This window comes from Phalacrocorax aristotelis, chromosome 5 (genome assembly GCF_949628215.1).
Source record: "Phalacrocorax aristotelis chromosome 5, bGulAri2.1, whole genome shotgun sequence".
In the NCBI taxonomy this organism is placed as follows: Eukaryota; Metazoa; Chordata; class Aves; order Suliformes; family Phalacrocoracidae; genus Phalacrocorax; species Phalacrocorax aristotelis.
The window spans coordinates 33,252,517-33,274,819 of NC_134280.1; the positions used below are offsets into that span (position 1 = coordinate 33,252,517).

At 35.7% G+C, this 22,303-nt stretch overlaps 2 protein-coding genes across 2 annotated transcripts in view; one reads left to right on the forward strand and one right to left on the reverse strand.

Annotated features, from left to right (window-relative positions):
- DNAH7 (dynein axonemal heavy chain 7) overlaps nucleotides 1-22,303 on the forward strand; it is a 122,273-nt gene that overhangs the window by 92,479 nt on the left and 7,491 nt on the right. The window contains exons 49-59 of the mRNA XM_075093902.1: nucleotides 669-859; nucleotides 2,983-3,116; nucleotides 3,800-4,135; nucleotides 6,399-6,525; nucleotides 7,709-7,903; nucleotides 11,467-11,559; nucleotides 16,747-16,923; nucleotides 17,963-18,124; nucleotides 18,875-19,075; nucleotides 19,925-20,086; nucleotides 21,527-21,712. Of these exons, the coding sequence (XP_074950003.1) occupies nucleotides 669-859; nucleotides 2,983-3,116; nucleotides 3,800-4,135; nucleotides 6,399-6,525; nucleotides 7,709-7,903; nucleotides 11,467-11,559; nucleotides 16,747-16,923; nucleotides 17,963-18,124; nucleotides 18,875-19,075; nucleotides 19,925-20,086; nucleotides 21,527-21,712 (1,964 nt within the window). The remainder of the gene's footprint in view (nucleotides 1-668; nucleotides 860-2,982; nucleotides 3,117-3,799; nucleotides 4,136-6,398; nucleotides 6,526-7,708; nucleotides 7,904-11,466; nucleotides 11,560-16,746; nucleotides 16,924-17,962; nucleotides 18,125-18,874; nucleotides 19,076-19,924; nucleotides 20,087-21,526; nucleotides 21,713-22,303) is intronic.
- On the reverse strand, nucleotides 12,393-15,664 carry LOC142057011 (baculoviral IAP repeat-containing protein 5.1-like). Its single transcript, XM_075092494.1, has 4 exons — nucleotides 15,527-15,664; nucleotides 14,341-14,450; nucleotides 13,907-14,021; nucleotides 12,393-12,596 (listed from the first exon to the last, which is right to left on the reverse strand). The coding sequence occupies exons 1-4, from the start codon at nucleotides 15,662-15,664 to the stop codon at nucleotides 12,393-12,395; spliced, it is 567 nt and encodes a 188-aa protein (XP_074948595.1).

A 22,303-nucleotide genomic window follows, 5' to 3' on the forward strand; every position in this document is an offset into this window, starting at 1 on the left:
TTCTTTGTTTTCATGTTATAATAATTTTATTTCTAAAAAGTAATGTTGTTTTTATTTTGCTTTTCAAGAGTATAAATACCAGACTGCTAGGCTGTGATTAGTAATGATTCTTGTATTCTCTGTAGTATCTTTATTGCAAGTAGTCTTATTACCCTCAAATAGAAATAAATTAATGAAAAACACAGTTAAAACTCTAGCTGTTTTTCAGTGGCTAACTGAACTACAAGTAAAGAAATGGATTGTTTATTCTCCATTATTTCTTTCTTGATTTTGACTATCTCATGAATAACAGTGAAAATTGAAGCAGACTTGGTTACCCAAAATTATTTCTGTGGCATGTGGTAATTAATTTGTTGTTACTTCCCTTTTTGAAAATGGTAGCCTTAAAACTGCTGTTCTAAGCTACTGGCAGCAGTAAATGATAGCATTTAATTGCTTTTTTCAAATTGATATAATATTAGAAGAAGAAATTAAAGGTACATTTCTTTGATTCATTTTCAGTCAGCTGAATAATCTAAGAAACAGTAATCTTATCTCTAGATATTCCTCAATTAATATTTTATTGTTTGCACACTGTAAATATGCATTCTACATATGCATTGTAAAGAAGAGTCAACTGGTAATACAAATCCCAAGAAAGTCCTACTAATTCTTATGTTATTTTGAAGTGCTACTGGAGAATATTGGAGAAGAACTTGATCCTATCCTAGAGCCACTTTTGCTCAAACAGACATTTAAGCAGTCAGGGAGTATATGCATTTGCCTTGGAGACTCCACTATCGAGTATGCCCCTGAATTCCGCTTTTATATTACAACTAAGCTGAGAAATCCACATTATCTTCCTGAAACATCTGTTAAGGTGAGAATTTGGAAAGTGACTGTGCAACTCTGTTTTAATTTTAAAATAATTCCTTGGCTAAAAGCAAGGAAGAATTCTGGCATTTGTTTATTCCTCCTCTCCTGCCAGCATTGGTTTTTTTTTTACACTGCTGGAAGACTGGTATTGTCTTAGAAGTGTTGACATTTCTCATATCTAATATTTTACCTTGCAATACTGTCATTCTTTCATACTGTCAGGAATGTATGTATTTATTTATTTAATTTTATCACCTTTCCCAGCCTTTATCTCCTGATGCTATTTAGTCAACTTCTATTGTAAAAATAATCACAAGGACATAGTCACCTCACACGCAAACTCTACATTAGGTTTTCATATTCATGATTTTTATCTGTAGTATAGTTAGGGACAGGAGTCTGAGCAATTCCTGGCATTGTGCCTTGTTTATAACAGATAGAAAATATATTTACAGATTTATGTATTTGATAACTAGAATTATTCTTATTTTTCTATGTTAGGACAAAAAAGGTGGTTTCCTGCCTTAAAGAACAAAAAGATTAAAACACCAATTTTAAAGTTGCTTAGGACATATATTCCCCCTTTTATTTATTATTATTTTTGAAGGACTGGTTATAGAAAAGTATTACACATTTATACATTAGTTAAATACAGTCTATACTGAAACACGAAACCTTGAAATCAAACCTATTATGATATTCAGTAAAATGGAACAGTAAGTTGTTTCAACAATGAAGGCGTTCTGATGTGGGAAAAAAATGGACAAAAAATAATGAAAGGGAATAACTTCTGTTCACTTCAGTGCACATCAAATCACCTAGACACTGATCTTTGATAAAAGAAAGTAATTAGGAGCATGTTCAGAAAAAAACATGAAATATGAAAGGAGGAGAACATCCAAAAGGTTTATTCTTAGAGTACATGTACATTTAAAAGCTATATAAAGGTTATTTCCAAGGAAGAGGTTTTTTTATTTAACAGACAATTAAAATCTCTTAGTTGCCAATCCACTGTCAATAGAGTCCTCTGTTTTGGGTTCCCCCCCAGCATATAAAGTTTCTAAAGATGAATCTTCTCCAGTTGGGTTCCATGCAGTCAGCCATAAGTTGTTAACTGCTCTAACAAAGAGCAGTTTCTTCATGACACTGTTACCTAGTCAATTAATTAAAACCAATACTTTCATCAGTATTGATGAGTAGAGTATTTTCTTGGTTTTGAACTACACACACCAAACTATTTTCTAGCCTTCTGCTGTTAATGTGTTCATTCCCTTTCTCATGTAAAATACTACACATTTTTTTTCCACTTCTTCAGCAAGAGCATGTGGATTTTTTTGATCCATTATAAATATGTCATGGGACGGGAATGCTTTTAAATAATAATTCTTTTTCCAGTTATTTTCTCATCGAGAACACGATGCCATCCTAATTCTAGGATACAAATATCTCTGTAATAATACTACAAATTGCACATGAACAAGGCCATTAAAGAGAGAAAACCGTATGTGGCAGAGTCAATAGTAGTTTGAAGTACAACTCCAGCATATATGTTACCACTTTATAAGAACAGCAAAAATTTTATTGGTGAAAAGTTTCTAAAAACCATAAAATGCGATCTACCTGGTCTTTATATTTTTGCAAAATACTGTACCAACATCCTATTTGAATTGGGGTGTTCAGATGGAACAATTCTGAAAACAACACCAAATTTATTTACAAAATCTGTATGTTAAGTTGGATCTGCCATTCATAGAAATGTTTTGCTCCTTCCTCTGTGAAGGCTGCTTGATGCATACAGGTATTGAATGGGTAGATCCCTCTTGCATGTAAGCATGTTTGTTCATGGACCAATCACCTGAAACATTGATATGTAAAATTTCAGTGTAATTTTGAGGAACAGAATGGAATTCTTTCCTTTCTCATCACACCCCTTTTATGGTTAACTTTCTGGGTTAATCCTGGAGTTAGCTTTCCAACATGTAATCTTAAACCCTCAGCTGCAATTCTTTTACTCTCAAAGTCTGGTTGAGCATATGACATGACATTACAATCTTGTAAATGAAGAAGCATTTTAATTGCATCTGGCCATAACTGCGCTACCTTCCAAAAAAATATTTCTTCCAACAGGTAACATTATTGAACTTCATGATAACTTCAGAAGGAATGCAGGATCAGCTTCTTGGAATTGTAGTTGCAAAAGAAAGGCCAGATCTTGAAGAAGAAAAACAAGCCCTCATCCTTCAAGGGGCTGAGAATAAAAGGTATCAAGATAACTTCTCTTGCTAGGGATAGAAATAGATTGCAGTTTAAGGAAATACCACCATGGGAAATACATTTCAGAGGCCTTTTTTTTTTTTTTTCTAGATTTAACAGGAAATTCAAGACTGCTATTTTTGAGAGCCCAAACTTAGGCTTCTGTTTGTTTTTTAGGCTGATTTGGATGTGCGCTCTTCCTCATATTCCTACTGGTTGTGCCTTTCTTCTTCTGACATGGTTTCCTGTTTTTTGGATTATTATAAAATGTTAAAGAGCTGAATTTTGGGTTGTGTAATTGCAAAATGTAACTCTTGATCATGTCCTGGTTTTATGCATCCTTTCCATGATGTTGGAGTAGGATTTGCTGTCCACGCAAATTTTGATTAGATATTCCTGGTTGTGTTTTAGAAATGTTTTTGTTGTGTGCTAGATTTGCATTGATTGTACATGGCAAAGGGCATCTTTCCCCATGGGTCAAAACATGAAACGTGCAGTATTCGAAGTGGTTTATCACCCCTCCCTTTGCCATCCATTTTTAGTCTGAAAGTGGATAATTTGTTCAGAAATTTAAGGGTTTGTTATGTAAGTTGCATACCTTGAATAGAATCTACATATTGTTTTATTTTATAGAAATTAACAGAAAACAGCTGTGATTTTCATATGTGAAAAATCTTGTATATTATTTTAGGCAGCTAAAAGAAATAGAAGACAAGATTTTAGAAGTTCTTTCAGCCTCAGAAGGAAATATTTTGGAAGATGAAACTGCTATCAAGATATTGTCTTCTTCCAAAGTTCTGGCTAATGAGATTTCTGAAAAGCAAGCTGTAGCTGAAGAGACAGAAAAGATGATTGATGCTACTCGTATGGGCTATCGTCCTATTGCTATCCATTCATCAATCTTGTTTTTTTCTATTGCTGATCTAGCCAACATTGAGCCAATGTACCAGTATTCACTCATGTGGTTTATTAACCTTTTCATCATGTCTATAGATAATTCGGAGCAATCAGAGGTTTTACAAACAAGGTAAGAGTGATAATTCGCCATTTGTAATTGGTGATGTATTCATAGTTACTCCAGAAATGTTACTGTCATTTCTTCAAAGTGTATTGCCTCAGGCATTGCATTTTGAGATATTTTTTGTACATATATATGTCAGAAATTTTTCTGGAAAATAATTTATTCATAGAAACAAAATGTTACAATATATTACAAGCGCAACATATTCCACTATTTCTATTTAGTAATTGCTACCTCAAGTCGTGTGTGAAATTGCAAAGTATCAGTCAGATAAAAGTGGTCCACTTGCTTTGGTTTTATATTTACTTTCATGTAGTAACTTTGTCTTCAAGAAACAGACAAGAAACTTTTTCACACAACTGGTGAGAGAGAATGAAGTCTTGTGACTGGGGCTCTTGACTGTAGAGTGTGCAAGGCAGTAATTACTAACCCAACCACTTTTTAAATTCAGTTTGTTTATTGTTTTATACTTAAGGCGTCCCTCCCTCTTCCATCTTGTTCATGAGAACAGTAGAAACTGCAATCTTTAACAATCTGAATTTATTTTACAATTGTGGTTGTAAATTACAATAGTGTATATGTACATATAATAATGCGATGTATATTACAATTGCGATGGACCTCACTATTATGATCAGATTAGGATTATTCAAAATATACACTTGAAATTAATTATCTACACAGAGATTGTTTAAAGAAAGTTTTCCAATGTTCTATCACATCAATTACTAAATTCTACTTCAGTGGTTTTATTTGATCTTTAGATCACAGAACATTGTTTCTGTTACTTAGCTACTTGTCTGTTCATCAAATGAGTAAAGGATGGGAGAGGGAAACTACTCTCCCAATTCGTATATAGAACATTTTTCTAGTTAATATTGCAAATGGCAATGTCTGAATTATCCTTTACTGTCTATACTTTATTTAAATACAAGTAAGTTGTAGTACCTGGTAAGGTAGTACTTAGTGTGTAGTTTAATGTGTAGTGTTCAGTTTAGTGGCATACTGGTTATGAAGGTTATATTTTCATTAGAATTAGGTCAAGCTTTAGGCAATCTAAGTCTAACATAACTATTTTATCAAAGATATTGCTACTAATCATTTAAGCCAGAGCTTCATATTTTGGTTTTTATATTTGAAGCTACATTCAAGCCTTTGACCAATAAGGCAATCTGTGTTCTGTAAACCTAGCTCTTTTACATCTCAGAAAGACCCTGTATGCCTAAATTAAAGTAAGCAATAAATAAAATAATCTCATTTTGTATCAGAACATTTCTGCCTGCAGAAATATAAAGATACAGGACCTGAATCCCAGTTGACAGTATGCATTCCCAGGGAAAGATTGTTGTAAGCCCATTTTTATAATTTTGCCCAGTGAAGGCAGAAGATGACACTCACGGAAATTTCTCTGTGAATTAATAATTCACATAAGACTGTTTGTCTTGGGCTGTCTTCACTAGTCAGACATTTTTACTACAGGCCCGTGCTGAGATTTTTTTTCTTAATCATTCTTTTCTCATGCAAACCATGTTACTTGTGTAACTTGAAAAAGTTTACATTTTGTCCCATGGCCATCTTTGTGTCAGTACTTTGTGTGTAAGTAGTATGTATATCCATTTAACTGACGAGGAATCAGTAATTTTGACAGGCCTTAAAATGCTCATAAAAAGTGAGGAGCTTTTATATATTACTGCAGTATTATTTAAAATGGTCTATTTCTTGTTAGCTGAATGCAAGAAAACAAAAATAGATTCAAACACAAGGCTGAAAAGGAGGCACAGATCAAACAACACAGCTTGTTCTCAGTCTTGATTTTCTGTCAAAAGCTTTCCACTTTTCAATTATAAGAGATCACACTTAGGTTTCTGAATTATCTTATGTCTGAAGTGCAGGGATACCCTCTGAATAGCTCCCTGCCAAGAGACTGCTGACCTAGCTACATGGAAAAAAGCTGTAGTACCTCTCCACATCTTTGTTACACCCTTGAAAGAAGTATTTGAAGTAGTTGTGCAAATTCAGGCTGAATTTCTGTCATAAGTTTGCAGAAACTGCATTTCTAACCACCTGAATGGACTTTTCCTTATTTTAACTAGGTATTCAAGGTATTCAAACTTAAACCTTTATAAAACAATAGATGGCCTCCTTGCTTTGTATTTAAGGGAAATTATTGATAATCACAGTTTTAAATATATTTGTATTATAGTCTATTAAGGAAAATACTCTGTAGAGTGATATTAATGGGAGGTTGTTCTTTTACCAACACATGCAGGTTGAAGATTCTCAAGGATCATTTTACTTACTCACTTTATGTCAATGTCTGTCGCTCCCTGTTTGAAAAAGATAAGCTGCTCTTCTCTTTTTGTCTAACTGTGAATCTCCTGAAATATGAAAGACTGGTCAGTAATTTAACATAATTTGCAGTTTGGTATTTTTTATATATATATATTACATTGCATATACAAACTATCAGTAATAGAAACATACAGGATAAGAACTGAAATATATATATATAATTACATTACTTAAGCCTCTATTTTGTGGTGTTCTATTTTCATTTTAATAACAATTATAAACATTGAAAAAGATTCTCTAAAATAAATATATAACAAACAGGTATGACAAAACTGAGCTAGATGGTAACAGTTTTTCTAAACATTACTGAATCCAAAGCCCAGCGTATGTTACTCACTACAGTGAACACTTCGCAAAATCTTACTGTGATGCATTCCAAGTCCTAAAAGTGTATCAAAATTAATTGTAACCATTGATTTAAGAAACTACTCATCTTTTTCAGTTGAGGTGCTAAATGTGTTTATTTTTGCATAGAATTCCTCAAAACCAAATGCTTGTACCAACTAAATTCTATTAATTTCTGGTAATTCTTTACAAAACATTTATTTACAGGATTTTTAAAATTCATATTGAAATAACACATTTTAATTGTATCATCTGCAAAATAGTACTTTTGGTTGCTTGGAGTTGTTTCTTTCAGGGTAATATGGAAACATTTAAAATTTTAGAAACTTTTGAAATTTTTATATTGGGGAATATGTAGAAGTGAATTCTTTCAGGAGCTGACAGTAATAATCATGGGACACCGTTCTCCCATTCACAAGGACTTCAATTTGCAAATTCAAGCCATCAAAGAAATTTTGAGATAAAGGAGTATTGAGAAAGGAGTGAGACATGGAATAGGCTGGTATTTCTTTTTCATATTTAGACTTGCATTATGCGAAAAGGCTGCAAAGTGCATGGCTCTCTATATATCCAGTATTCCTTCAAACATTTTGAGATTTGAAGAATGGGTCTAAAAATCTCATCAGTTAACATTGTTCATTCCCCAGGTTAGGAATGGAGACAAGTCTTTGAACTGGCTCATATCTTAGGGTTTTTGATTCCTTAGATTTATGTTTATCTGAAAACCAGACACTAAATACTTTGGAAATAAGCTTTTGGTAGTTATAGAGAAGCTTTTTGAACTAATGCAAGAATTCAGATAAATTACTGATTTCCTACATAATGTACTAAACACATTAGATTTTATTTATTTAGTCCTGAGAGCAGTGTTTTTCGTTGTAGATTAATGAGAACGAGTGGAAATTTCTTTTGACTGGAGGAATAGGTTTGGACAATCCTTTTTCTAATCCATGTACCTGGCTTCCTCCAAAATCATGGGATGAAATTTGTCGACTAGAAGATTTACCATGCTTCACAAACATTCGTAAGGGTTTTACGCGACTGAAGGATGGATGGAAATTGGTGTATGACAGCTTGGTATGCTAACATTCCTGATTGCTTGCATTCATAAGCTAATTAGCACATTGAAAATATTTATTCAGGGAAAAGAAAGTGCTGTCATTTTACATGGTATGTTCTTACATATATGAACATAAATATTTAAGCAAATGGTGTGTAGTAGTAGAGTATTGCCAATTTGTAAGGTTGCTTCTGAATAGCAAATCATGATTTGAATTGAATTTGGATGGAAAAAAGGCAACAAAACCTGCAGTAGTAAGGTGATAGTGAAATTTGCTAAACATAAGGCCGCCGCTGTCCCTTGTCAGTCTATACATTTGTTTACTATGCTTTGAGGATGCCTTTTCATGCTATTACGTAGCACGCTGCTTTCCTGGATAAGTGTAAAAAACAATTATTGCCACGTAGAGAAACTGGAATAGGATTCGAGACCTGTGATTCCCTATTCTCACAGTGACCTGATACATCAATTAATGACTGACTTTGCCTTTACCTAACTTCATCTCTGTTTCCTTAAAATCTAAATTCTTTAGATGAAATTTGCTCCCCATTTGGGCACTTGCTTCATCTGTAATCTGAACTCCTCCTTTTATTTTATCATACTCCCCCCTTCTGCTTCTAGATATGTAAAGAGCTTGTCGTACACATACCTCCTGAACAAATTATTTTAAAAGTTATCCTTCTTCCCTACTTGCACCATATCTGCCCATAACCACTTCCATGTTCACATAATACTGTCCATTTGTTCTAGTCCATTTAACCACTTTTCTCACCGTTAACTTAAATGATGAAAATTTATCACCAATATTCAGTCAAATGACCCAGAAATTCTTACACCCATTTCAAAAAGATTAATTTTGTGTTTTATTAATTGTAAATGTCAAGGATTTAGAAATCTTTGCTATTTAAAAAATGGGCTTAAAGTATGCAGAGAGGAAAAGAATGGATTTTTGAATGGAAATGCTCATAAATGCTCATAAGTGTACAGTGAGAGACATTAACAAAACTAAGCAGCTACAGCTCTTTCAGTTGTCCAGATTGCAGGAAACAGGCGAATAGCAGAGATAAAGCTTTCCTTGGGCATTTACAAAAAGATACTGCAAGTTGAGTGTTTTAATTCTTCTTTGAGAAATAGTCACTTGGAAAATGAACAGAGAAATGATGGCATTTGAAAAAGAGATCACACTTTGGGATTATTGCTTTTTAAAGCAATGCCTAATATAAATGAAAGGTGCTGCCTTTCAGAAGATTCAAGGTGTGTGTGACAGCTATGTGTGCATTCACACAGCCAAAGCGAAATAAATAGAAATTCCTTCATTTAAGTGGCATTCAATAGAATGAGCTCTATTGAATCAGGTCATGCGTTAGCTGATAAAGAATCTAATAAACAGCAACACAGAAGCCATGAACGTTCAGTTACTGAACCTTGAGTGCTAGATCAAAAGGAATGGCATTATCTATCACTGTCCTGATATAGAAGAGATGCTATGCCTTTTACTTGTTACGTGAAACACTTTCATTACCAATCTAGCTTTAATACTACTACTTTCATGTCAATGCACAGGATTTTTCCAAAGTGCTAGTTAATGGGTCTTGGGGAAGATTCCTTTTTGATAGCTACATTATTTTTTTTTAAATCACCAGTATAGCTTATCCCCAGTAATATGGAATCAGCCTTTTCTCCTGTCTTGTTAGTGACACACAAATTTAAATAAAGGACAGTATTGTGGTTTAGCCCCACCCAGCCGCTCGCTCACTCCCCCACCGGCGGGATGGGTGAGAGAATCAGAAGGGTAGAAGTGAGAAAGCTCATGGGTTGAGATAAGAAGAGTTTAATAATTAAAATAAAACAATAATAACAACAACAGTAATAATGCAGTGGAAAGGAGAATAACAAGAGAGAGGCGAAACCCGAGCTGGGGGGAAGGGGGAATGAACAACCCAAACAAACAGCATGTGATGCACCAAGCCACAACCACCCCCCTGCACACCAACATCCCTGGTTATGACATCCCTGGTCATGACATCACCGCTGGCCAGTTGGGGTCAGCTGTCTTGGCTGTGGCCCCACCCCACACAGCCTCTTGCCCACATGGCAGAACATGGGAAGTGAAGCTGAAAAGGTCCCTGACTAATATAGGTGCTACTTAGCAACACTCTGCCGCTACTTAACAGCAACTAAAGCACCAATGTGCCATCGGCACTTTAGCAGCTACAGTGAAGACAATTAACTCTATCCCAGCCAAAACCAGCACACACAGTTTCATGGATGTATGAGTGTGTTAGAGAGGGCACAAAATCAGTGTTGCTTGACCCATTTTGTCATCAGCAACCATACACTGAATATGTGTACTCAAGGGAGTTTGAGATGCGCTTTTATTTTCTTACTGTTGTAGATCAGGTTTTTTTCTAAAAGTAGGGGAGACAAGACTTCAACTCCCTGATTCAAGGATACTGTGTATTTTTATCTGAAGTTGTATTGCATATCTTGAAGTACAGACTGAAACTCCGTTCTCTTCTATCTGGCTGACTTAATCTCAAAGCTACTGATGCATCTCTTCTCATGGATAAATGAAGAGTTTTCAGCACAGTAGCACAAGTCATTGGAGTCTTCTGTGCGACCTTCACTCCTCAGCACTTCCTAATTCACTCAGTTTTCTACAAAGCTTGCAAATTTTTAGCTGAATTCTTCAACAGCTGTTATAGATGTCAGAGACACCTATTTCTCCTATCAGCACTCTGGATTCTGATCTGAAACTAAGTGCCTAGAAGCTGGGGAAGGACGGAGCCAGGCTTCAGATCCTTAGCAGAATGTGAGCTCTGTCATGATTTGATTTGCCAAATCAAAGTTGCTCAGAATGCAGTGGGTGCATGTCTGTCTGCATACCTGTGCACCCAGCCCTCTACAGGCAAGCCTAAGAGGCTCACCAGCAGAGCTGTAATGTCAGCTTCTGAAAAGCTATACCTCGCTGGCACTGTACTGCAATCTAGTAAGATGTTAGCATGCCAGACAGTGACTGCTGTTACCAATCTAATAACTGCAATAACAACATAACAGCTGTATTACTCATAGGCCATTTACAAACCAAGTTCTCTGGTGCATTGTTTAACTCAATTTTCCAATTCTTGTTTTCCTGCACTCATTTTCTGCAATCAGATGCAGCCTAACTCACAGCTATCATGTGATACTGTAATGTGATTGTGATTAATTATATTGTTATCATTGCAATATTGAAGACTGGCACTATAATTCCATTCTGGCAGACAGATGGAGTGTAAAGTGCATTTTCAGTTTTTTCCACCTCATTCCTTCTCCATTTTCTAGAAAAAAACCTTATGGTTATTATCTTTTAAACACTTAAAAATTACTGTAACTTCTCTGCTATAAGAGAAGCTTCTTTAGATAAAGGTATTTTTAAAGTTTGCTTTTTTCCTTTTAAAAGCTTTAAGCATGTCAACCCCATTTCTGTAGATAAGAAAAAATACATCATGGATTGATGTGTCAAGTTAAAAGATCATTTACTCTCACTGTAGGTAATTCACAAACACTTTAAACAATATTGAAATAGGTATTGTTTTAGGATCCCCAGCATGAGGATTTTCCTGCAGAGTGGAAAGACAAGTTGGGGGAGTTCCAAAGGATGCTTATCATTCGCTGCCTAAGACCAGACAAAGTACGTATGAAACTTTCACTTTATTCAAAAAGATCTTTCCATCTTAGAAATCAAAAGTACTTGCAAGTACACATTTCAACTGCATTGTCTACATCCATTTGACAACAGTAGAAAATAGGAATTAATGAGATTTTAAAAAAACCCAGCAAGTTTGAAATTGTAATGAAAAGCTTTTTAAAACAGAAGTGTAGGCCTTTAGCTTTTGTTAAGTTTCAATATACACCCCAAAATCCCAGGAGCACTTCCTCCTTGAGACTGATTTACAAACTTTGTGTCTTTCCTTTTTCAGTACACCTGCTATTTTTGCTTATGTAACTTTCTAAATGGATGTCATTATCTATGGTAAATTATGTCTGATCTAGGAAGATAATTTAATGGTAAGCAGGACTATGGATAATGGAGGTGCTTAAAGGTAGTAGTTATTGCAGACACACAGATCCATTTTGTTCCATGGAAAGTGTTTTGAAGCAGAACTGTTCTGATTTGAGTGTGTCTAGCTATAAGGCTTGAATGTGGCACAGATCACAACAGGTGCTTACAGTTATGAATCTTTATTCCAGAAAAGTCAACCTACTAAAAACCAGAATATAATTATTTGCTTAGACATTTTTCGTATATTCACAGGTTAGCGGGACTACTATTAGTCCACACCTAGCCATAATGACAAAGCATATTGTGAAAGATAGGGGTTAGTATAAACAGTTATGACCTCTGTTCTAGAAAGCCTATGAAAGGTATTTTCTACACTTCCTTACACAACTGTTCAGCTTTATATTAGTACTCAGTTAAGAATATGAATGTTTGTACCATATAAAGATGAGAAACTTGTAGAGTCAGACTTTACGCTTCACTTCTGGATTTTTTTTTTTTGACTGGCAGTATGAGCTTTCAGAATGTTGGGCAGAAGGATCAGCATGGAGAGGCTCTGGCAGTGGTGGTCTATACTGATGCTTGGAGATAAAGTTATCCACAAGACGCTGCCTAGTTGCGGTGACTTCTTCTTCAAAAGAATTTATTATGCTTCTGCCAGTTTTGCACTTAAAGCAAAGCAAAAGATTGAGACTTTCAGTCGAGCAATTCAACTGTCTAGTTCCACTATATTCAAAACTTAGACCCTCAAAAAGCTACTGATCTGCTGCTAATTCTAGCTTACAAGTCTACTTTTGCTATGGTCAGCAATACTGCTGTCTGAATGGTGCAGAGCAGTTTGGCAGCTATTTCATATGCATTCCCTGTTTGATTCAGAAACTCTTCCACCAGGCTTGCCAGTAGGGCTCTGTTTAGTGATGTTTTTTGGTTAGGTCTAATATATTTTTAAAGTAAATTGTGAACCTACTGTTTAGCTGTATTTTAAATCACATCGGGGGGGAGACTTCAGTTTGATTTTCTTCTGTGTGAAGGGGCACGAGCTTGCCTGTCAGGATGCATTAGGATAATGGTGCTTCAAGGTGGCAGCATGTTCTGTATTAGACCTAGTGCATAGCCCTCCAAGCTATTGGTGGCAGTATTCCTGGGGGCAAAGTGTCGCCACCTGAAGCTGCTGCTTCAAGTTTTCTATATGCTGTACTTAAAAATAAAGTAGTATATTATGGCCAAGACCCCTTTTGTACCTTGGAACATTTGCTGTTCAGGTTAGGTAAAGACAGCATCTCACTCTTAGTCCACCTTTTAAGATATCAGACTGCTCCCACTGCAGCACGCAATCCTATTTTTATGTATTTAAGGCTGTTGTGTAGGGAACTTAAATACTTAACCTTGGGAGTCACCAGGTTTATTTTCATATATTGAAGATCAGTTGTTCTTGATCAACTAGTTGAAGCAGTTCAGTTGTGTGCTTTTGTATATGTCAACACTACAGCACGCAAGAAAACCCAGAAGTGGGGAGGAGTAAAACTGGATAAGTGTAAAAAATTTGAAGTGGGCTTTAAAGTTTGAAAGCTTAATTAGACTGATTTACACGTAAAACTGCATATGTGGAGCAATAATCTGGTCAAAATTTGTCTTTTTACCTGTGTTGGTCGTCCCTCCTGAGAAAGATAGAGCTGCTTATTATAGAGCTTCCTGGATTGGTTGATTATTGCACCAAAGGTATTTTTTTCTGCTGTAATGAGTTGTTGAGAAAACATTTCTGAAGGAAACAGGTTTTCCTTCAAAATCTAGGCAATAGACTACACTGAGAAGTGTTTAGGTGCAGATTTCTTAGCCAATAATGCACATAGACCATTACTTCAGAATAAATCATGTTCTAGCCTTATACAATCACTCCTTGATGATGCTTGGAAATCTTAGGGATGGAATTACATTCTAGTTTTGAATCTTACATTAAGTTTATTTGGTTAACACTTACAAGGAAGGTTCTCAGCCGTGTCATCTCCAGCATGTAGTACTCCTCCACTGTCAGGTCATCAAAGTGCTTAGTAAGAGATAAAAAGCCACAATTGTGACGTTTGATGTGTTCCTCCCTGCAATGTAAACCCAGAATAAGAACAGATATTAAAACCATGAAAGTTATATTTCAGGATATGAAGAAATCTGAACAGACAGTTCTCTTTAGTACTTCTATCAGTGGAAAAAGTATCATACAGAAAACATATGAAATAGATTTTTGTGGATCTCAGATAAAAGCTAGTTGAACTATTTCAAGGTTACTGGGTAAGATAAACTTTCAGTAGGCTTCAGTTTTGTGAACTGTTACAGAGCAATTAGTAACTATAATGAGTAAGGGGATGTTGAGGGAAGTTTGGAGGAATACTTCAAGAACATTGTTACATTTGTGCTTACCATGGGTCATCATTTGGTTCCCAGCCCTCCAGTTCTATCAAGCAAAAGAAACATTTTGCCACATCTGGTTCATTTGCATTTGGACAGTGGACAAAGCCCGCCTTTGCCATCTGCAGGTGACAGTGTAAAACTTTAGAGCCTCATCCAACACTGCTCATGTTCACATCAGCAAACTGTTTCTGAGACCTTGCAAATAATGCCTTTCCCCACAATGTCTATCAGCACAGATCAGGCTGAAAAATAAGTTTTAAGTGTGAGGACAGCAAGCAGATAAATATGCAACTAGTAAAGAAATGAGGAATAAGCTACAAGTAGTGAACAGATTTCTGCATATCTGTGGTATCTGCAGGCTACCAGAATAGCTTCATTCTACCAAATAATGTCTGGTAGATGTCATGCTACACAAGCATTTCGGTAGCAGTGTGTAAGATCTATCATAGCCAGGACTAATAAAGAATATTTTCAAAGCAAAAACATAAGACCAAAGACATAGAGAACCTTTAAATATAAATTATGTGAGTAAAATGCTACATCTTTAACTTCTATGTTTTCCTGTCACTTTAGGGTGACATCGGGTCAGAACACTAAACATTAAGTTTGCTTCGTTTATCAAAACTTAACACCTTCTCTGATAACTCTTGCAGTATGACTTATCTGACATCCAGCCTGGAATTTTCATGTGTGTGCCAAAGTGTCAGGTGGATTTTCTTTTTTTTAAATGCTCAAATCTAAGCCTGCAGGGACATAAACATTAAATTTTCTAAAATTTAAATAACGTCAATTTCTGAATTTAACTAGTGATTGTTCTGCTATTTCATCCTTCCTCTGGATGTGTACTTCTTCTAGCATAGGCTTCTTTTTTATAAATGAAAATTTGCAATTAGAAAGATTATATAATATAAGAAATTAACTTTCAAGTGACAAGAACAACAAAAAAATGATAATAAGTAACTATTCAATTCTATAGGTAGGCTAGTGAACTGAACATGCAGAATCCAGTCATCCTACTAGAGTATTTCTGAGCAGGTAATCAAGGAAAGTTGGAGTATTCAACTTTTCATCTTCTCCAGGCTTTGTGGAAGCTCACAACTCTTGTTGAACATGAATATACTTAACAATGACTTCATGTTCAGGCATAGTATATAAAAAAGTAAGGCATAGTCAAAATATAAATTTTCAAACTTACATTCTCTGGGGTGCACTTGCAGTTCTCTATAAAAGGCCAGTTTGTGAAGGTTTTTAAACGATTCTCATATTCATACATATCCTTAAAATCAGTTAAGAGCTTGGAAGCTAAACCAAGCTCTTTCAAGAGCAACTCCATCTATAAAGCCTAAAATTAGTATAGCCCAGAGCTTTTCTCCTGCTCTCACATTTAAGGCATTATGCTAATTGATGACACATTGCACCTGTAAAGCAGAGTAAATTTTAAAGTGAATAAACACAGGTGAGTTTGTGAGCAGGACAATCAAGAGAAATGAAGTTACTGAAACTTTTTTCCCCTTTCTCTCATTCTGTGTACTTGGTTCCACTATATATTTTTTAACTGAAAGCACCTATGATAATGCAGTATGAAAATTACTAAATTTTGTCGTGGCTAAACCATGGCAAATTGAAACATCAGAAATGTAAGTTAACAACTCTAGTTAGGAATACAGCAATTTTACATATAAAATTTTTAAAAATATATTGATTGTGACCAAAGTGGTTGAATTAATGTTGCTATTTGAAACCTTGCACGTGTCTTGAATTTTGTGTTCAGAGATTAAATCATAGTATCATGTTTGCAAATACTGCTGCATTTCTTTAAAGGGGAGGTGGTTACTATAAAATATTCTAGAGTGTGTCCAGAGATAGAATAAATGGTGATATTTAAAAGAATTATGTCTGTAAGAGTTTACAAGATCAAAGCATTAAGCTGTCATTTTATAAATTGTCTCTCATTTTGGTACAGGGCCCAGTTAACTTCAGTAGGAAGTTTAAACACCGCTGTGTACCAGGCTGCTGTACACAGCAATTTTCTAAGCCAAGACCTTAACACCTTTGAAAGGTTTTGCATTGTGAGACTTGAAAATGTAAATCCTCTCTGTAACTTAGATGGGGTAAGTGCAGGAAAAAAAATCTGGTTTCCTATACCAATGCAGTAGTCTGTCCAGATGTGGTGACAGAAATGAGATTAAGGATCATTTGCATAGGACTTCCAATTTCAACCCTCTTAGAGCATCTTTTTTGCCTAGATTTACACAGGCTAAATAATTGATTCCTCTGAGACTATACTTGCATTTAATTTTATATGCAGGAATACTGTCCTTGAAATTGATATTAAAATATTTAGAGTAATATGAGTTAATGCTTACACAAAAATAGGACACTAATTCTACTTTTTTCCTTTTTTTTTTTTTAAAGATAATACCAATGGTGCAGGAATTCATCATTCACAACCTCGGCCGTCCATTTATTGAGCCACCTCCATTTGATTTATCAAAAGCATTTTCTGATAGTCATTCTTGTGCACCACTGATATTTGTACTTTCTCCTGGTGCTGACCCCATGGCAGCCCTTCTTAAGTTTGCTGGTGATCAGGTATTTTAATATCTCCAGACTTTTTTAATATAGTTGATGCATGTGTGTGTATGAACATGCATATGTTTGTATGAAGGAAGGAACTTTAAGTAAAATTAAATGCCCAAGCAAGCTCCAACACCTGTTTTTAACTGCCCCAAAACATGTTAATGTTGATCTCATGGCTCTTCTTAACACAAGGTACTAATTAATGCATGTGGATTGGTTTTAGGAATGATTAATTTGTCTATTGTTTATAAGAAGTTGTACATTAAATATTTTTGGCATATTTTATAATGTTGTGATGTCACGATCTATTTAACTAATTAGTTTATGTACTCCCAAATGGAAAATGGAAAAATGGAATAAAACCATAATGATTTAAACATTTATTGTAAGACATCTTATGTGAAAATGGTAATTTTTTTTTCTAATAAGCATTATGTGTAATATATTACTTAATTAAAAAGCACTGTAGTAATATGGGACCTTGGGATCTTGGGTGGTATTTACATTTCAGAATTCAAATATGGATTTTCGTTGCCTTTGACTGTTATTATTATGGCATTTTAAAAAAAAATCCCAACAGCCTAAATTGGTTTTTATGAAGAAGAGCACTGTTATAATACTAGAAAGTTGCTTTTTTTTTCTGGTAAGATAGATTTCTTTTATTTCCTGACCATTATTCTGACAGAATTCTGTGCTGTTGAGAATGACAGACATACTTCAAGTCTCCAACTGCCAAGCTGCAAAAGTATCCTTCATTTTATAGTAGGTTGTCTACATCCTTAAAAAGCGTACTGTTTTCAGGAGTATTTTGAAACTGTCAGAATTTTACAGTCCTGGATTAAATGGATGTGTTGTTGGAGCTTTTAACTGGAAGATAGATAAGAGGTTTTGGTCAACTGAAATGACATGAAAGAAGAGATTGAAACTGTATTTTAAAATAGACACTGCATTAAATATTTAAAGAATACATATAGATGTGAACTCTCATATCAGAAGGCTTAGTGTATTTATGCAATATTATTCTTACTTACATTATGCTTTCTATATGCAGGGGTATGGTGGTACAAAGCTGAGTTCTCTGTCACTTGGTCAGGGCCAAGGTCCAATAGCCATGAAAATGGTAGAGAAGGCAGTAAAGGAAGGAACATGGATAGTTCTGCAAAATTGCCATCTAGCAAGCTCATGGATGCCAACACTGGAAAGAGTCTGTGAGGTAAAAATGAGTATTATCTTATAAAAACTTTTGAAGGCATGTCTGATCCATACAGGTGACTGAAAAGCCAGCTTAACATACTTCGTGATGATTTGCATTATGTAAGGGTAATCCATCACATACTGATTCTGTCTTTTCCTTCTGCCTGCTGGAATAAAAAGTGCTTACAAACATGGTGGGTGTGGCTCATTCCTTGAACGGTAAATTCCCGCCACTACAGCAGCCCCTTCAGGCCAAGAGCTTTCATCATATGCCTACTGCTGCGCAGAAGTTGTATGCTAAGGAATTTTACGCTTGAACTTGGGTTTCCAAAGAACTACTAGTGTGTATTTCTTTCTTCCCCCTCGCCCCTTAATAAACTTAATATATTTCTGATGTATACATATTATTACTCTAGCCCTTCCCAGAACAGCTGTATGACACTAAGTGCAGTAAATGGACAAAGTATACATTCCACTGCTCTTGTGGTACAGAGCCTGCACTTGTTTTTTTCATATATGCCACAAACGTGCACAGAGAGCACAAATTTCAGTTCAAAATATGGAAGTCTTGAGTGAAAACATACCAGCTGTAAAGGGAAGTTGTCATTTGTAACTGTGACTTTCGCTATGATCACATATAAGCACCTAAGAAATTAAACTTTGGATTGGTATATTTTCCCACTAAAAAATGGCTTTAATAATAACACTTGAGGTGTAAATTAATCTATTGTGTCTTCCATTTGCCTGTTTTTATATGTATTTGTTGCAGGAGCTAAACCCTGATACAACACATCCAGATTTCCGAATGTGGCTCACCAGTTACCCATCTGCCACATTCCCGGTGTCTATACTTCAGAATGGAGTGAAGATGACAAATGAAGCACCAAAAGGTTTACGGGCCAATATAATTCATTCGTACATGATGGATCCAATATCTGATCCTGACTTTTTCAACAGCTGCAGAAAACCTGTTAGTAATGTTGTATTGTAACTTTGTAAATCAGTTAAAGCAGACCCTGATGACTGTGTATATATATGCTCTGGGGAAGAAAACTCTCCCAATTAAATAGTTGTCTTCCACTGCAATAGAACTGGTTTTGACTACTGGCAATAGTGAAGTAAATGAAATTTTTATTTTATTGCCTCTCTCCTACTTATTAAATTGAGATTTTGTGTTATGGCATTAATACAACTCTCTAATCTAAAAAAAAAAAGAGTGGGAAAAATCTTAACCACTCTTTTCATAATTAGATACCTGTTTGCAAGCATATTTTACATTATTTTTACATTATTTTTCTATAATTAATGTAGTTCTAAATGAGGTCATATACTTTGCTAAATGGTCTCAACTGAAAAACAAAAAACCCCAAAAGTTCCTACCTGAAGTTTTTCTTTAAAGCCCTGATATCTATCTTAATAATGAGAGGGGAAAAAAAAAGGCAGGAATATTGTCTGAACAATGTTTTATAATACAATGGTGTAAAAAAAAAGTTCATAGGTACATGGTCTCACAGCTGTATGTCTCATGTATAATAATTACATATAGCTTTAAAAATGAAATTTCTTTGAGGGTTCTTACTGGTTTAATAGAATATTTAGAACTGATGCTTATGACAATTTGATGACTTCCTGCAGAAGGCCTTTGTATGTCAAAAAGCTACCCCTGACTCATGAACAGTATGTTACTGGAGCAGGAGATGCTGGGTTTTGAGTGACTCAGAGACAGCACTGCTGTCTTTTGCACTCCTTTTGCAGTGAGAAAAACTGAAACGGTTTAAACCAGCCATAAATTATTAATGGTGTTGCATTTGGATTTAAGGCTGAGTTCAAGACATTGTTGTATGGCCTCTGCTTCTTCCACGCGCTGGTGCAAGAAAGGCGGAATTTTGGGCCGTTGGGTTGGAACATTCCATACGAGTTCAATGAGACCGACCTGCGCATCAGCGTGCAGCAGCTGCACATCTTCCTTGACCAGTACGAGGTATGGCAGCCTCTCACAGCAGTTACTGGTCCTTGCTTGCACTTTCTAGGACTGTTAGTGCATGTACCACTGCAGGCTGAGTGCTGCCACAGCAACAGTTTAGTAGGGGCAGTAAATTAATTAGAAACCCAAGGTCTACTTGCAGTAGTGCTAACCACATTCATTTTAAGTGGTTAATGAACCATGATCAGTATATAACTAATGTGGGAAACTTTCAAATTACAATTTAGAAGTTCTGTCATGCAAAACAAAGCAGCATTTGTTCCATGGAATTGCCTTATTCCTTGGAATCTTATCCTGTCTCTACATATGAGCTGTGGATTCAGCTTTTGGCAGCGTTACTGCAAGCTGTAAAATATTGTACTACAACATTTAATTACTGTGATTTACTCAATGGTAAGGGTTATATTAGACCCTGGACTGTTGCAGATTAATAACATCCTTGATCTATTTGTGTAAATTTGGCAGATGATGTTTCTTTCCCTGTTTGCAGAGCTAGGCAGTGTTTCATAGAGGCCTCGCTGGAATTTGCTAGCAATACATGGCACTTCTTTATGTTCCAGCTTCCTAAGCAACCCACTATAGCCAGAATCTGTTAAAGTTATGGCTGGGGGCAGGAAGAGGGTGTTATTTTCAAACCATTGTCAGCCCAGCGTGTGTTCAGTTATCAATGTGGTTAATAGGTAAATTGTGATTCAGCATGAGAAGGCAACTTCATGAAGGTGTTTGTTTTCCTGTGGGAGAGTGAAGGGAGGAGTCTGAGGGGGATGTCTTCCCATTACCTGACCAAAGCTTATGAGAGAATGTAGTGCCTAGCGGGGAGGGAGCATTGGTTTCCCTGAAAAATAATAACTTGTATGTAGAAAACAGATTTCTTGGTACTTTTTTTGACTGGTTTGCTTTATTCCAGTTCTCAGCAAATCACCCACTCCTGCCCGGACTCCCTGTAAATAATGTCTCTTATCACTCATAATTTGTTCCTTTTATGCAGCTAAGAGGAGTCCAGCTTCTTCCAACCTCAAGGCTTTAAGCGTGTTTGATTTTTTTCCCCTAAAAAAAAATAACATTTTTGAGCACAGCTATGGCCCTGTGGCTGCATACATTTATTATAGAAGTATGTATAGCCAAAGAAGTAGAGATAATTTTGGAAAAGTTTTCCATGAACTTGTACTCAGGGAGTTCCAACTGCATTAATATGTAAATTTTTGGTGCTATTATTCTTCAAAAGAAGCAATGCTGGGTGACTTGATGGACAGTTACTGAAGTATTTGAAGATGAGAAGATCAATGGCACAAACATGAACTAGCAGAAGTAAATAACAGCTTTTAAACTTTGCAGTGAGAATTCTGAGTGACTTCCAAATAGATTGCAATGATACCAATACGGCTGTCCAGAGAAATGCTAGGCTGCAGTTCAGATCATTGTCTTGCTTTCTTTCAGGAGGTGCCCTACGATGCTCTTCGCTATATGACTGGAGAATGTAATTATGGTGGCAGAGTTACTGATGACTGGGATCGGCGTACGCTCCGTAGTGTCCTAAATATGTTCTTTTCCTCGGAAATCATTACAAATGTAGATTATAAATTTGATCCAAGTGGCCTTTATTTTGCTCCTCCTGAAGGAGATGTAAGTATCCCAGAACAACAGAACTACAAACAGCCTCTTTTCTAAAAAAATCGGTCTATCTTTACTGACACTGATATGTGCCTTAGTGCTTATTGCTACCAATGCTTGCTTTTGTGGCTTAATCTCACATTCTGTTAGGACTTGTTTCAGGGATTTCTAAGACAGACAAATGATGTAAGAAAGCCCACCCCAACTACTACTAACTAAATTGACTTTGCCCTGTGTGAGTCAGCACACTTAGGGGACAATAAGGGAGAAACACAACCTGCTGAAGTTAAAAGCATTATAAAATAGGCATAAGAGTATTAGCTGATCATATCTGCTGGAGGCAGAAAGGACATAGTAATCAGCTTAATTTATCACCGAGGAGATTTATGTTACACATCAGCAAAACACCTTCACACACTTGGCAAGCAGTGAGCCCCTAAAGGGGCTCCAGCCCCTTGCACTAGGTATCTTGTTTTGTAAGATAATTGCCAACAGCTGTCAGAAATTTTGTCAAATTATTTAGGCAAAGCCAACCCTGATTTTTGGGGAAGAGGATGTCTCAAATGAATTTGTGAGGTACAGTCAGTTCCTGTATTTCCTTTT

Coding starts and splice junctions, on each gene's coding strand:
- LOC142057011 (XM_075092494.1), bottom strand. CDS start 15,664: ATGGAGTTGCTCTTGAAAGAGCTTGGTTTAGCTTCCAAGCTCTTAACT. Junction 14,022..14,340: donor GAACCAAATGATGACCCATG/GTAAGCACAAAT, acceptor TTTACATTGCAG/GGAGGAACACATCAAACGTC. Junction 12,597..13,906: donor CACGGCTGAGAACCTTCCTT/GTAAGTGTTAAC, acceptor CTTTGCTTTAAG/TGCAAAACTGGCAGAAGCAT.